This window comes from Solanum lycopersicum, chromosome 5 (assembly GCF_036512215.1).
Source record: "Solanum lycopersicum chromosome 5, SLM_r2.1".
NCBI lineage: Eukaryota > Viridiplantae > Streptophyta > Magnoliopsida > Solanales > Solanaceae > Solanum > Solanum lycopersicum.
This window is the reverse complement of record NC_090804.1, coordinates 5,393,900-5,409,142: the sequence shown is the minus strand read 5'-3', so window position 1 is coordinate 5,409,142 and position 15,243 is coordinate 5,393,900. Positions and strand designations below refer to the sequence as shown.

General features: G+C 29.4%; 1 protein-coding gene, 1 non-coding gene and 1 pseudogene across 7 annotated transcripts; all 3 read left to right on the top strand.

The window, feature by feature from the left end:
* The first annotated feature begins 708 nt into the window (after nt 1–708).
* LOC101258858 (cytosolic sulfotransferase 12-like) lies at nt 709–1,894 on the top strand (annotated as a pseudogene).
* A 491-nt stretch (nt 1,895–2,385) lies between these two features.
* On the top strand, nt 2,386–2,458 carry TRNAV-UAC (transfer RNA valine (anticodon UAC)). The gene has a single exon. It is a non-coding gene; the product is annotated as a tRNA-Val (tRNA).
* Nucleotides 2,459–9,477: 7,019 nt separating this feature from the next.
* Nucleotides 9,478–14,695, top strand: LOC101258367 (uncharacterized). 6 transcript variants are annotated; one of them, XM_069297834.1, is made up of 6 exons: nt 9,478–9,729; nt 10,708–10,777; nt 11,973–12,074; nt 12,408–13,600; nt 13,680–14,146; nt 14,236–14,695. In XM_069297834.1, exons 4-6 carry the CDS (start codon nt 12,512–12,514, stop codon nt 14,342–14,344), a joined length of 1,665 nt encoding a protein of 554 aa, XP_069153935.1. In that variant the 5' UTR covers nt 9,478–9,729; nt 10,708–10,777; nt 11,973–12,074; nt 12,408–12,511; the 3' UTR covers nt 14,345–14,695. The 6 variants fall into 6 exon arrangements, with proteins under 6 accessions (XP_069153935.1, XP_010320838.1, XP_004239019.1 ...); XM_010322536.4 differs by having other exon boundaries at nt 9,542–9,729; nt 12,481–13,600; XM_004238971.5 differs by lacking the exon at nt 9,478–9,729 and adding an exon at nt 9,833–10,328.
* The last annotated feature ends 548 nt before the right edge of the window (nt 14,696–15,243 follow it).

Sequence of the window (15,243 nt, the reverse complement as noted above, 5' to 3'; positions counted from 1 at the left end):
AACAAATATTGGGCCCGTGCTAGCACGGGCGCATGTGTCTAGTGTGTGTGTGTGTGTATATATATATATATATATATATATATATATATATATATCAAGTTAGATCTTCTTATTTATTAACTGCTAAATGGTGGTTGGAAACACTTTTTATTTATTAGAGTGATTCCCTTAAGCAAAAGAAATCTCGTTAGCCCTATCATAGAAACTATTACTTCGACTTGGATTGAAAGGAAGAACTTAGGACTTTGGGACTTACCCAAATCGAATCCAAACTAATAACTTTAATCTAAAAATTTTATTGGTTTTGAGGGTTTTTTTTATCATCGGATTATCGAGCGGGTTAATCGATAACCTAATAATAAATTAATTTTTTTGTATTTATAGCATTCGATATATAAAATTCTTGACTTAAGATTCAGATTCATATTTCGATTTTGTCAGTCACAATTTTTTTATTATTTTCTAATGTGCCAGTATTGCTTTTAAGCAAGTTGCAATCTTATACAAATAATTAAAATAAACTTTGCTCCTGCCTAAAAATTAAGAGACTACTTTCATATCATGAAATGTATCATAAAGTCAAAAAGCCCTAAGATTGGGACTCAAGCTAGCCCAATTATTATTATCACATGGTTGGTGATTTAGCTCTTTATTGCTACCACATGGTTGATATATATATAGGTATTCATGAGTAAATCTTCAATGTACAAACTAAAAGAAACACTCCATCTATACACTTTAAAACATGTCAAAATCTCAAACTTCTCCCCAAATTCCTCCCAAGGATCAAGAGGATGAACTTAGTGATGAGTGTAAGAAATTGCTCTCGACTCTACCAAAAGAAAGAGGATGGAGTGTATCACATATCTACAATTACCAAGGTTTTTGGGCAAAACCAAGAGTCATTCAAGGTGTGATTGCTTGTCAACAACAATTTCAAGCACAAGATAGTGATATCATCCTTGTTACAAATCCTAAATCAGGAACTACTTGGCTAAAAGCACTTTTATTTACTTTAGTGAATCGAGTGAAACATCCTATTTTGGAACAAAATCACCCTTTGCTTATTAAGAACCCTCATGATCTTGTTCCATTCTTGGAACTCACACTCTATGTTGATTGACAAGTCCCTGATTTCTCATCCTTCACCACACCTAGACTCTTGTCAACTCATTTGCTCTTTGCTTCATTGCCAAAATTTATCCAAGATTCAAATACCAAACTTGTTTATTTATGTAGAAATTCCAGAGACACTTTTATTTCTACGTGGCATTTTATAAACAATTTAAATCTAGATCACAAAAATACCAATTTCATTGGAAGAGCATTTGATCTTTTTTGCAATGGTATTAGCCCTTATGGTCCATTTTGGAATCACGTGTTAGATTATTGGAAAGCAACCAAACAAAGTAATTTTCTTGATGTATGAAGAAATTAAAGAGCAACCAAAAATTCAGATTAAACGTCTTGCTGAATTCTTGGAATGTGCATTCTCCAAAAAGGAAGAAAATTGTGGAGTGGTAGATGAAATATTAAGAATGTGTAGCTTTGAAAATTTGAGCAATTTGGAGGTGAACATAAATGGAAAATTATCATCTGGACATGAAAATAAACTGTTTTTTCGTAAAGGAAAAGTTGGAGATTGGAAGAATTACTTCACTACAGAGATGAAAGAAAAACTCAATCATATTAATGAACAAAAGTTTCAAGGATCTGGATTAAAGTTTCATTATATTTGATTGAGCATTATTATATTTGTTTTGCCAATTATTGCATGCAATATCTAATTGTTGTCACTTTATGTTTGATATTGAGACGTTTGTCACATTAATATTGTAAAATTGTGATAGCTTGTTGTTTGAGAAAATAAAAGAATGCACAAGTTATTTTGACATTTATGGGTGTCACGATTTAATTATTCTAGCTAGTTGAATATAATAATTTGGAGGGTGAGAAAAAAGACGAAAATAAATTATATAAAGCAAATTCAAATCTATCTTAGTTAATTATAAGACGTCATTTATTGATCGAAAGTCTTTATCATCTATAAAGATCTAAACTCCAATATTAAATCAATCCTTAAATTAATTCGATCACTTCCTTACTCATACAAAAATCTTAATCTAATTGATTTTATTTGATCTCCTTTGACTTTGAATATCATGAATCTTTCTGAAAAAGAAAAGAGAAAAATATAATTTTTGAGCAAAAGAACAAAATTATCTAATAAGTTAGCATTTTAATAATATGATCCTCAAAATTGCAACATATTAATGATACTTTTTCTTTTATTTACATTCAATTAAATATTATACTGTAGCACAATTTTATTTCTTTTTCTTGTTATTTAAATAAATTGAATAATTGAAATTCTAGTGCCGTGAAGTTGGTGTGGTGTAGTGGTTATCACGTCAGTCTTACACACTGAAGGTCCCCAGTTCGATCCTGGGCATCAACATTACTTTTTTCCCCGTCGGAAACGAATGTTTCATTTTCGATACTCATATTATAGCTCGAATTATATTCAAATTCATGTATTGCAGGACTCTTTTTATGGGATGACAATTCCGTCAAGACTTTTTTTCATTTTTACAGACTCAAATCTAAGACTTCAGAACTATATTTCGCCAAAATCCAAGGTCGATACTGTCGAATTAGAGGGTCGTCGTGTTGCCTACTTAGGTTATTGGGCTGGTAAGAGTTCCCCTTACAATTCAAAGCCCAATTTATTTGGCCCATGATAATTATAGCATCATTTTGATTATCAAATAAGTTATTTTTCCAATTCCACATTTTCTCTCATATATTATTATTTTCCTTTCATATTCATTTTCAATCGTACATCATATATAAGACCAATAAATAGAACATTCATAATAAATTAAATGGTTTATCATTTAATAGTATGTTAAATTTGTGAAAATTCAAACTCGTAACTCGTAAGGATTAAAAGTGTGTATCAATTACATGAAGATTAACTATATTTAATCGGAAATCATAAATATTAAATTCAAAATTGATATTTGATTGGCTAAAATGTCACAAAACCAAATGACATATATTGTCCACTTTGTTCATATGTCCATACATGTATATCTTTCGAGTTATGTTATATTGAGCTTCATGTATATCATAAGAACTTATATTATTTTCTTCTTCCATTATGACGTGAGATTCACCTAAAATAACATGTGCACCTTATATTTAAAAAGTTTATCAACCTAAAAGTCTGCTGATTCTATATAATCCACCCTTATTCACGAATTTTCTGTCAAAAACGTCACATAAAAAACACAAAATTCTGTCATTACAACGACAACTCTTTCATATATAATAGTAATGGATGTGAACTTAATGTTTTATTTAATACAATTTCGTTGAAATCACTTTAACCTAATGTCATCCATTCTAATTAATGCAAGTACTTTAGTATTACTGACCCAAAAAAATCAAATACTTTTTTGGCTCTGCGGCTCATTCATCCCCTCTAAAAATTGATCATATGTTAAATATCTATAAATAAAAAAATCATACATATTTTATATGCCAAACTTCATTTCTTAGGCCAAAGTCATATGCGGCCACTCAAACTTGTCCCGATTATTCATTTAGACACCTTAACTAAACGTACTACCTATTGAACACTTCAACCGTTCTGAATTTGAACCATTAGAACATTTTTTCGAGAATAAACAAAAAATAGAGGATGTGTGAAATACACTCGCGCTGACATGTCAATTTGACCAATCAAATAATGACATGTGTTATTTTTTAATCCAAAAAATTATTTATAAAGTAAAAAAAATAAAAATTATTTTAAAGTAAAAAAAATGAAAAAAAAGTAAAACCTAAACTTCCATGCCTTCAACTGGAACAAAACATACATTTTCTCTAACTCCATTAATGGCTACCCTCCCCTCCCTGTACAGTTCCATCTTTAACCCGACAATCTTTTTTTCATCAGCTTTTTTATTAATTATAATTTTTTACTTCATCTTGTTGTTTAGATAGAGAAAGATGGGGAAAAGAATCTCTTCGAAAAATTTATAAATGAAACTAAATGCTAAGAATTTTGAAACTATTAGAATGGTGGGGGAAGAAGATAACCACTGATACTAAAAATTTTGAAATCATTAGAATGATGGGGGGAAGAAGATAACCGCTGGTGTATGGGTATGGGGGTTGGGGTGGGGTTAATAGAAATAGGGAAGATGAAGAAGACGACAACTGTTCTTCTTCTTTTTTGTTATTTTTTTTAAAAAAATTAACTTAGGGGTATAAATTAAGAGAAAAAAAATATTATTTTTAATAAATTAACGCGCTCAAGGAAAGTGAATTACACGTTTTTTGCCATGTCAACATTTTGTGTCTAATAAAAATGACTTTTGAACAAATAAAATGTTCAATTGGCACAAGGATTAGTTGAGGTGTCTAAATGAATTATGCGAACAACTTTAAGTGGCTGGAGATGACTTAGGCCTTTCTAAATTCTAAAACATTTGGAGCATTCTTAAAGTCAATATTAGACTATGGCCACCTCTTATCTGAGGTTTGACACATCATTTCGATATCAAATTTATCTGAATCGAAATTTTAATTTGAAATATAAAATTTAACATTAAAAATTAATTTCATAAAATTTAAGTCTTGATCCACTTTTACTTATGCACATGCTACCAAACTTATTTCTAAGTTGCTTGGTTAAATTATTAGCCAAAATTAAAAATTTAACGTTGATCAAAGAGGTGCTTGCATTAGCAATTTGTAGTATAGTTTTTTTTTTTAATAAGAGTGCAAGTGTACGCAATTGACTCATGATGATGCTTAAATTTTTTTTACGCATATCTCGATTAATTTATTTGATAATTCTAATTTAAACTATAATTAAAAATGAATTTAATATTCCATTCTGCAAATAATTCAAACTAAAGTAGTTGAATGTTTAGCTCGTGTCTTGTGACATGATTGATTAATATATTTCATATATCATAGTCGATACTAATTCATAAAATATAATTCACTTTCAAAATGTTTCGATGGCTAAAAAGTTATGTATTAGGTTTTAGTATATATCCACATCAACAAAACAATTAACTAATTACATCTTTTGAAATAATCTATAATTCTTTATTAGTAAATAAAAAGGTTAAATTTTATTTCTAGTTTTTGTATTTTTGCATTGGTCACACGTGGGGAGTGGGCTTCCTTTTATTTATCCAAATCAAATATTGTGAATTGGTCAAAATAATTATGCTTATTAATTATTAATAATAAACACTTAATGGGTTAAAAACATTTGTGTCCGTACTACAATTCCACTTATGATTTTGTTACTATTATAATCTAAAGTATAATCGAACCTCGCTATAACAATCACTATTTATAATTATAATATTAAAATTTTTATGATACAAATTCAATTTTTCTCGAAGACTGATTTCTCTTATTATATTTTACTTATAAATGATACTTTCTTTGTAAAATTGCCTATGAATATCAAAAGAAAATTATCTTTTTTCAAAAAAATAAAACGATAGTAATAAACTAATAATACATGCAGAACTAAACTAGTATGAACATGTCGATATATGGTAACTATAGATGAATTTTTTTAAAAAATAAATTTTGGATCTAATTAATAAAATATTATAAAGTTCACATTTGCATGAAAACATGGAAACAGGTTCTCTTAAATATTTTCATTGACTTTAATAAATAAGTGAACCGACCATTATGTATTCCCATGATACCAAACAAATTAAAATTTACCGTTATATATATATATATATTTCGTCTCAAATAATTATTTTATTCTTATTTACAGATCAATATATAATTTCATAATTATATCTTTATATTTAAAATAATTATTTTAGAAAAATTACGATAGATAACTTAATACAAAAAGAGATCCTCGATTCGTGGCGTTAAAAAAAAAGTGTTAGCCTGTTAGGTCAAAATTTTGTAATTATGCGAAGGTTTATTGTACTTCCAATATGTATTGGTTAACTGCAAATGTTGACTTTTAATTACTTTATCTTTTTAATTTTATAAACTATAGTCAAATCAATCGAGAAAATAATAACAAGGGCTATGTGTATAAAAATATATATATATATAAAAACATGTTTGTAGTTGTGCTTGCTATCCTAACTTATATTTTCTGTAAAAACCTCATCGTTCCTTCAATAATAAATTATTTTGAGAAGAGGATTGTTAATAGGTTTGATCGATAAACTACGTGGAACATAAAATTTTTTAAATTTAAAGTAAGTTTGTCGAAAGTAATATGAATAAATGTTTTTTTTAAAAGTAATATGGATTTCATTCATAATCAATTTGCTTTTAAAAAATTTCTTATACGTAAGTGACCTCAACTCAGAGGTACATGTTGGTCTCTCTTATACGTGATTCTTTCGATAAATTTTTTTCTCCTCCTAGCCCCACCCAAAGACGAATTAGAATTTAATCTTTGCTGGTTTAAACTTTATAATTCAATCTAAATTAATTAGTACGATTTATTTGGATGATATTATAGTTTCATCTAGTCTTCCCCTATCCTATGTTTTTTTTTGTTTGTTTCTATGCTTTTGGTGTTTCTTTAACTTCATTAAAAAGGTTTAAAAAGTACAATAGAATAGAAACAAATGTTTTTTCAAATGTTTAAAGTAGACATACATTGTAAAATCATTTTTACATTGTCCGACCTGAACTATTAACGAACGAACGTCGTGCAGTGAATGAGTCGATCCTTTCTTAATTAGAGTACGGAAAATTCTTGATAAGAAACTTTTCCGTAAATAAGATCTTACATAATGTAAATTTAAAATAATCGAATTTTAATATGGGTATATCGAACCCAAATAAGCATTGGCAGACAAGCAAAGTCTTTTTCATGGTAATGCTTTATTAGCGTACTCCATTAATAGCTCTATTATTATTCTTGTCGAAATGTATTGAAATATTTTGTTGTGTGGAAAGAACGATGAGAACAAAATTGAGCACACAAGTGTAAGATATTTTGTCCTTTAATAATAATGTCTATTTAATCTAGAACAAGAGCCTAAATTTATTTACTTTATGTTGCTTTATTGCCTAAATAATAATATTAATATTATTATTGTTATTATTATTATTATTAATAATAAGAATATAATAGCCGATAAAGTTATTGCCTATGTGATCGATTTGGACGTTGCATTTTCAAATTATGAACTTGTTTAATAGAAATGTAGGATAAAAAATTAAGAAAGGACAAAAAAAATTTCCCTATTATACCCTCATTTAAACTTCTTGAGAATTTTAAAATTTTAATTCATCTTTTTTGAAACCGTAATTAATAAAGGTAAAATTATAACTTTAATGTGTTAATTATTGCTATCTTGATTTGTGTGTCATTTCTAAAGTGGACAACTAAATAGAGACAACAATAGTATAAAATACCAAATAACAGTTTCAATATTTTGATATTTTATAAAGTGCAATATACTAAGGGCACCAATTTTAATTATTTATTGGTCATTGATCTTTTTTAAAAACAATTTTCTATTTTTATAAAATAAAAGCAAGATTTATGTACAAATTAATTTCTTTTCACTTATGATTATATATGTCAAACTGTCTTTTAGTTAGAATTATATCGATATAATAAAATAAATATTAAGTACTTGAAAATTTGTAGAAAAAAAGGCTCCTATTATCTTAATTATTATACGTAATCAATTGACATCCATTTTTCTACTACAAATTTTCAAGTACTTAATATTTATTTTATTATATCGATATAATTCTAACTAAAAGACAGTTTTTAATATTATATATATATATATATATATTGAAATGATGACATGGATGGAATCTTAACTAGTAAGTGGTTAGGTATGGAAGCGAATTATAGTGAAAATGACACGTGTGCTCCAATATAATTTTCAAATCTTTTTATTATCTTTAAAAATAAATCGGATGAATTTAGAGAATAGTCTAGTTTTGTTAATATAAATCGCTTCAGATCTTTATATTTCAATGTCTACGTTCAAAGGATATTCGAATAGTATGTATCTTTCAAATAATCTAACTATTCGGACGAATCAATCTTTCTTATATTCAACGATTGACTATATAAATTCTCTCTACACCTATCAATATGTTTGGTAATATAATCTTTGTTTTGAATAGTTTTACCTATATACAATTATATTATGTCACTTAACATTTAATTTTATTATTTTCATGAATCTACATTTAATAAAGAAGAAGTTAGTAATCTTCTCTTAAATTATTATGCATTAATTTAACATACTTCATATGATTGAAAGAACAGTTTGCACACCAAATTGTGAATTTTAAATAGACATTCTTAAATGTATTTTGTGTGCATATAAATTTAACAATTTGACAGTTAGGTGTAGTCGAACCTAGAAATAGACATTCTTAAATGTATATTTTGTTTAGGGAAAAAATAAAATAATTATATGTACTAAGGGGTAAAAAATAATGAATGTATTGTTCTTAATAAATTATAATAAACATGTAGGACAAAATCAATGGTCCATGAATAAACATTTAATATAGCTACCAATACATGAAAGGAGTAAATGCAAAAAAAATAAATTTGTAATATTATTATAAAGAGATGTATAATGGGAAAAAAATGGAAGTTACCGCCAACGGACATGGTGCAGGAGACAGAGTTGCTTCTTTTTTAATCAGAGTTTTTAAATTTAAATTTTAATATGAGAAAAATCAATAAAAAGTGTTTTTTCGATGCGAATTTAAAATAATCTAACATTTTAATCTCTCTACTAAAATTGAAAAATTATTATTTGTGAATTGTGATCAATCAATTTGGTTGAAGAAAATTGAACCAAACAATTATTGAATTTGATTATTGAAAATACAATAAATTTATTGAATATTTGAGTTGTCATTAAAAATCATTAGAATCAACATTAAAATATTAAATGTCAAATTTAAAGTCATTTAGACCAAATTGGTCCAACTGTAAAGAAAAAAAAGTGAAACTTCTGATTATTCGTCAATAATGACAAACAGTTTACTCTAAAGTTAGGATACTATTTACATAATTTCTCAAATTTATTTTTTTAATAACACTTCAATTATGAAGTGTATTTATTGGACATTTAACCTCGAATTAAATTGTATTTATTAAACATTCTTCAATAAAATAAAGCCTCTAAAATTATATATATTAAAAAAAAGAGCAAATTTTAAAAGCTAATGCACAACTACATTTCAAATATAATCTTATACTGTAACTCAAAGTTAAAAGAAAATAATACGTAAATAAATTTTATCCTCGTCTTTGAGAATTAAAGAAATAAATTTCGATAAATTATTAACTCAATTAAAGAACATCATAAGCATAGTTTACATGTAGATTTATCTTTTCAAAGACTCACTCGATAATTTTAAATTTAATTTACTCGTATTTAATTATTTTTGATAAATTCTCCATTCAATTAAAATACACGGAAAAAAAAAGACAGATATACCAAACAGCTTCGTCCCAAATTGTTCACCTTTTTGACTCTCTCTTGTCCCTTTTCTCTCCATTAAAAAAATTAAACTCATACAAAGTCAGCTCTTACATTGTCAGTATCCCAAAAATCCCTTTCTCTATAGGATCTAATAAAACTACAAAAAAAAAAAAAACTGTTACCGCCGCCGGCGTACTGAATCGGAATCGGAATCGACTGATCTATTTTTCCGGTAAACTCTGCCGCCGTCCTCTTTTAATTTTTTTAAATGTATTTTTTAATCTATTTTGAGTTTTAGAACAAATAACTAATCCTTTTTTGTGCCTCTCCTTCGTGCACTGCACCTTTTTATTATGACCAACTGACTCTATACTCTGTTTTTCTTTTCACGTACCAAAAAAAAATAGATAATATATCTTTATTTTCGTTCGTTATATTAAAAATAGATATTTTTTTATAAATATATTATGATTTAATTTCTCAAATCATGACGATGTGTCTTTAGAAAAGTCGTAGTACAGTGAACCGTGGACAAAATATTATATGTTTTGTGTATGTATACGTATAGAGAGAGAAAGAGTTGACAAATTATATTTTTGTATTAGCTGTATATTAATGTTTGCTGGCTTCCCACTCTCTCTTATTTCTTCTTACTTGTTACTTAAAACTCTTTTCTGTCACATTCATTGCGTTTTCTAACTATACCCCTTTCTCTCTCTAAAATACTCAATGAAGCAATTCAAAACGGCATGATTTCTTGTCGTTTCATGAGCTTACTGTAGTATTATTCACCAACATATCCTCTTCTTCTTCTTCCCAACAACACAACAGGTTATCTTGTCTTTCTCTGTTTTTCTGTTTTTTTTCTACTAATTTATTGAATGTGTTGTTTATATGTTGATTGATTTGAGTTCTTCATATTGTGGTTCTTAGAATTTAAACGTTGTGTTTAGACGTGCATTTTATTTGAAAAAATTTAATCGAAAGTCCCAAAAAGTCAAAAACTTGAGTTTCTAAGAATTTGAAAATATTTGAAAATGAATTTTTTAAAAAATCTATGGTGAAATTTATATTTGAAGATAATTTTTCAAAAATTTAAAGTTAAACGTTAGCTAATAGTTTGGTTTTGTAGTTGTTTTTTTTTTTTTTTTGAAAGTACTGTTTATGTCTTTAATTTTGATGAAATTTGGTGTTTTTATGCTTTTTGCAGTGAAACCCAGAGACAGAATTTTGTACTAAAGGGATAAAGAGGAAAATTCTTTTGATTCACTTTTAGAAAGGTAAAGTTTATATGTTAAATCATTTGATTATAATCATTTTATATTTAATAATTAACAACCCTTTTGTTTATATTCTTTGTTTATTGGATTTTATGAGATTGTGAATTTTCTTGGGATCCTATGACAACCTGTCAGAATGTATCATTGTGAAGAAATCTTTTTTTTTTTTTTATAAAACATAGTTAACTTTTTGTGTAGAGATTGTTATTAAAAATTAGAACTAGATCTAGTTGATTATAATTAGGTAATATAGCTAAAGAACAAAATGGACGGTTGAGACTTGAGATTGATCTTTTGACTTAGCTTATACTCGGAAGGTAGGGATAAGATTTGCGTAAACTGTTCCCTCGTTAAACACTACTTAGGAAATTTCATTGAATACGTTGTTGAGCTTTTATACAAATTTCAAAATGGTGACCTTTTATTGTCTTTTTCTTCAAAGATGGACAAAGTTAAGATTCCAGGTAGTTTGGTAATTACACCATAATTTCACTATTCATTGTCAGGACAAGATTTTAAAATAAAGGATGTCTTGAAAAGACAAAATAAAGATGAGGTCTGAGTGAATTCTCTTTGTTTTATTTCAAATTATTGGCATCTTGTGAGTGAGGTGATTTTGCACCTTTTTTGTTTCTTTGTTACACAAAGTATTGACTTATGGGTGGCATTTACAAGTCTGAATCTTACCTGATTTATGAATACGGATTAAGCTAAAAGGTTAAGCAGATTATACAACATTGTCTTGCTTATCCTCTGTTGCTAGTAGTCGTAATTTTTCTCTTGTAGTTACTGTTCTTTCTTGTTTCCAGAGTGTTTGTCATGCTTTCCTTAGTATCTGCTTTTTCTTGAGTTGAGAGTTTATCGGAAACAGTCTCTCTACCTTCCAAGGTAGGGAGTAAAGTATGCGTACACTCTATCCTTCTTTGCAGGTTGATTTATGTTAAGTAGTGGTAACTCAGCCGACCCCAACTTGTTTGGAGCCGAGGCATTGTTGTTGTTGTTGTTGTAGTGGTATTCGTAATTGTTGAATGCTAAGTTTGCTTCCTATTGTATTCTTGGACATTCTCAGTATTCATAATGTCGTTTGACCTGTTATGTTAGTAGCATTTTCTTCAGAATTCAGCTGGACATGTACTAAATTTTAGGATATTTCAGCGAATGTTCTTAAATATATCCTTGATATTTATATTGACAGAGGTCTCTGAGCTGTTTTCCTCCGCGACTACTACTTGATGTTTGCTTCACAGCTATTGAGACTTCTCGAGACTCTACCAGCTGATACGAGCAGTGAAAGCCAGTAAGTGTACAAACTCTGCTTCTTATTTATGCTGCATCTACTCAAGTACAAAGTAATCGTGTGAAATAAAGGATCTACACCATAGTTTTGAGCAAATGTGTGTGTTTTTCCCCGTTTTTCTATTTAGTTTCGAGTAATAAGGATTGCTTATCTGATGCTTTCTTCTTTCGTCCGGGGACTCCAGATTCATTTGATAAATATTGAGATGTTTCGTTTTGTTCTACTACTCGTCTATTTCTTGATATCTTTACTTTAAGAGTTAATCGATGGATTTTAGTACTAGTATTCTTACTAAACTTGATCCCTGCATTGAGAAGTTAAATTCGACTGCAGATAATCATCCTCTGTTTAGTGATTCAACACTAGTCTCTGTGCATGATTCTAAAACATTTGAATGCAACGACAGCGTCTTTGACACAGCTGAAGAGAAGCCTACAATGAACGGAAATCAGAATGGGATATTAGGTCATTCAAATGGTTACAAGGAGGCAGATGCTTTAGGTTTTCCTGTAAATGACTTCGGAAATACAAATGTCCACGACAATAGGGAAGACCCTTTGGCGTGCGACAGAAAAGATGGGAATAAATTCTGGGAAGTTCCTGAACTCGATGACTCTATATTTTTTGATAACAACGATGAGATTAAGGCTTCAAATGTGAGGGACAATCATAATGTAGATTTGTCCACGATAAACGGTGACAATAGAGGTGGAAATCCTTTCGCGTGTGATATTCCTTCAAGTGAAACAAATGAAATTGTTGCTGCAAGTGTTACAGATGATCAAACCGGAAGCTTGTCGAATATCATCCATACCAAGAGAGGTGGAAATCCATTTGAATGTGATACAAAAGATAGAAATCAGCCATGGAATATTCCAGAATATGAGTCCCTCGATTTCCTTGATGACAAAGGAAATGAAACTATCGACTCTGATTCGCCTTTTACCTCTCACTCCGAGTTGTTTGAGAATAACAAACATTTTTATTCTGATAAAGGGGTCACCGATCACGAGCTTTCTGAATTGACAGTTTGCTATCGAGAGAACAACTTTAACATAGTTAAAGATATATGTATGGATGAGGGTGTACCTGCAGTAGATAAAGTTCTAACCGAGAGCTGGAAAGATGATCAACTGAGCACGTCTGTTTCTGTTGATGCTGATGAAGAACATCAGAGCAACACAAAGAAAAGTGTCGATATGGGGTCGAGCATTGCAACTGTATCACAAGATTCATCTTGCGAAGATGCCAAGAACATTGCTGTGACTCATGGTGCAGAAATAGAACCTACTGGAGCACCTATTCCAAACGATTTCAACCCGTCACTAGAGAATAAAGCCAACAAAGATGCGGATAAGGATTCTTATCTCGAGGATTTGTTGATGATTTTTGGTTCAAAATGTACAACAAACGGGAAAACTACTAATGCATCAGAAAAACCATCATCTCCTAATACCGTTGTTCGTGTGGAAGAGTCCAATATAAAAACTTCTGATGGTGATCAATCTACACTGCAACCCGATCAGGTTTGTTCCTATCATTCTTACAGATTCGCGGAATTCTTCTGGTCTATAACGTTTAAGGATTTCGTTTCTTCAACTGCAGGTGCCTTTTGATCAAACTTTGAAAAGCCAAACTGCAATTTCTGCAGCTGATGAGTCAAACAACAACAAAGGTAATAGCAAGGAGGGAGCAGGAACTAATATTTTCGACTTCAATCTCACCAAACCAGAATCAACAACAACCACGGAGGGAGGAGTCGAAAACTTGCCTGAAGATTCTCACAAGCCAAAGGCTGTCTCCGTTCACAAGAACGGAAACTCAGATAACATTTCAGCTTCTAGTCAAGTTCCTTTCGCTAATACTGCTGACAACGCGCACCAGCAACACCTTGAATCCCAAAACATGGCTAATGGACAAGGTCATTTTGCTGATGGAGAGGCAAGTTTTTCTGCAGCAAGAGGTCCTATCTCAGGTTCCATCACTTACTCAGGGCCTATATCTTACTCCGGAAGCCTATCTCTTCGATCCGAAAGCAGCACAACCAGCACCAGATCCTTTGCCTTCCCAGTGTATGCTACTACTTACTTCCCCTTTTCTTTTCAAATTTGATACTGTTATTAGTATGATGAACATTTTCATTCTTATTTCCTCCTCACAGCTTACAAAATGAATGGAATAGCAGTCCAGTAAGAATGGCGAAGGCGGAACGGAGGCGTTTAAGTAAACAAAAAGGTTGGAAACAAGGCCTTCTGTGTTGTAGATTCTAAAATTCTTGCTTCTTAGTTAAAGAATATACATAACAAAGACCTTAAATCTTGAATCTTTTGAGTATTGTAAGTATGCATACATGTTGATATTCATTATTCTCTTAGGGGTGGCATGTTTTAGGGGAAGTTACACATTTGGTCGCGTGGCAAAAAATAATTACATCCCCTATCCAATATACATATATTATACTATGTGTATATTATATATCTATCGGCTATTATTTTGTGTGGGCGGCTATTTATGTCAATTTCCCTTTGTTCTATTAAAGACATGGAAGGTTACTGATGTAAAACCCTTTTCTTTTTTTTTTTTTACATTTTTGTTCTTATACAGTATATCATGTATACTCATGTTTAATGTCCCTTTTTTTTTCTTCTATGATTAATTGTTGTGAGAGATTTGCCCATTGAGCTAAAATATATGCAATATATTTGGTTTTTATTTATTTTATTACTACTAATAACCATGCAAGTGAAAGATAATCATCATGGATTTTTTTCGTAGAATTTGAAACTCATTAACTTTTTGAGCATTTGCTGCTCATAGTCCACTCATGACTAATTTGGATTTTGCATTATAAAAAGTCTAATATAATAAGATGAATTTTAGTGTTCCTTATCAAAGAAAATGTCATTTTTTAAGACTCAAATTCAAGATCACTAATAAAGATTTAAAAGGACATTCAACTTTTATCATTTCAACAAGTTTGCTAACTTAAATTAAATTGTCATATTGGGTTTGTTAGCTAGACAAACATAACAATTTTGTTAGCAAATATAATCTCCATTTATTGTTGTCCAAAAAATCGCGGCAACTTAGGATCTTTACAAACACAATTTAAAATATAAAAAAAGTAAATATATGAAAAAATCAACAGAAATTCAATATATCTACTATA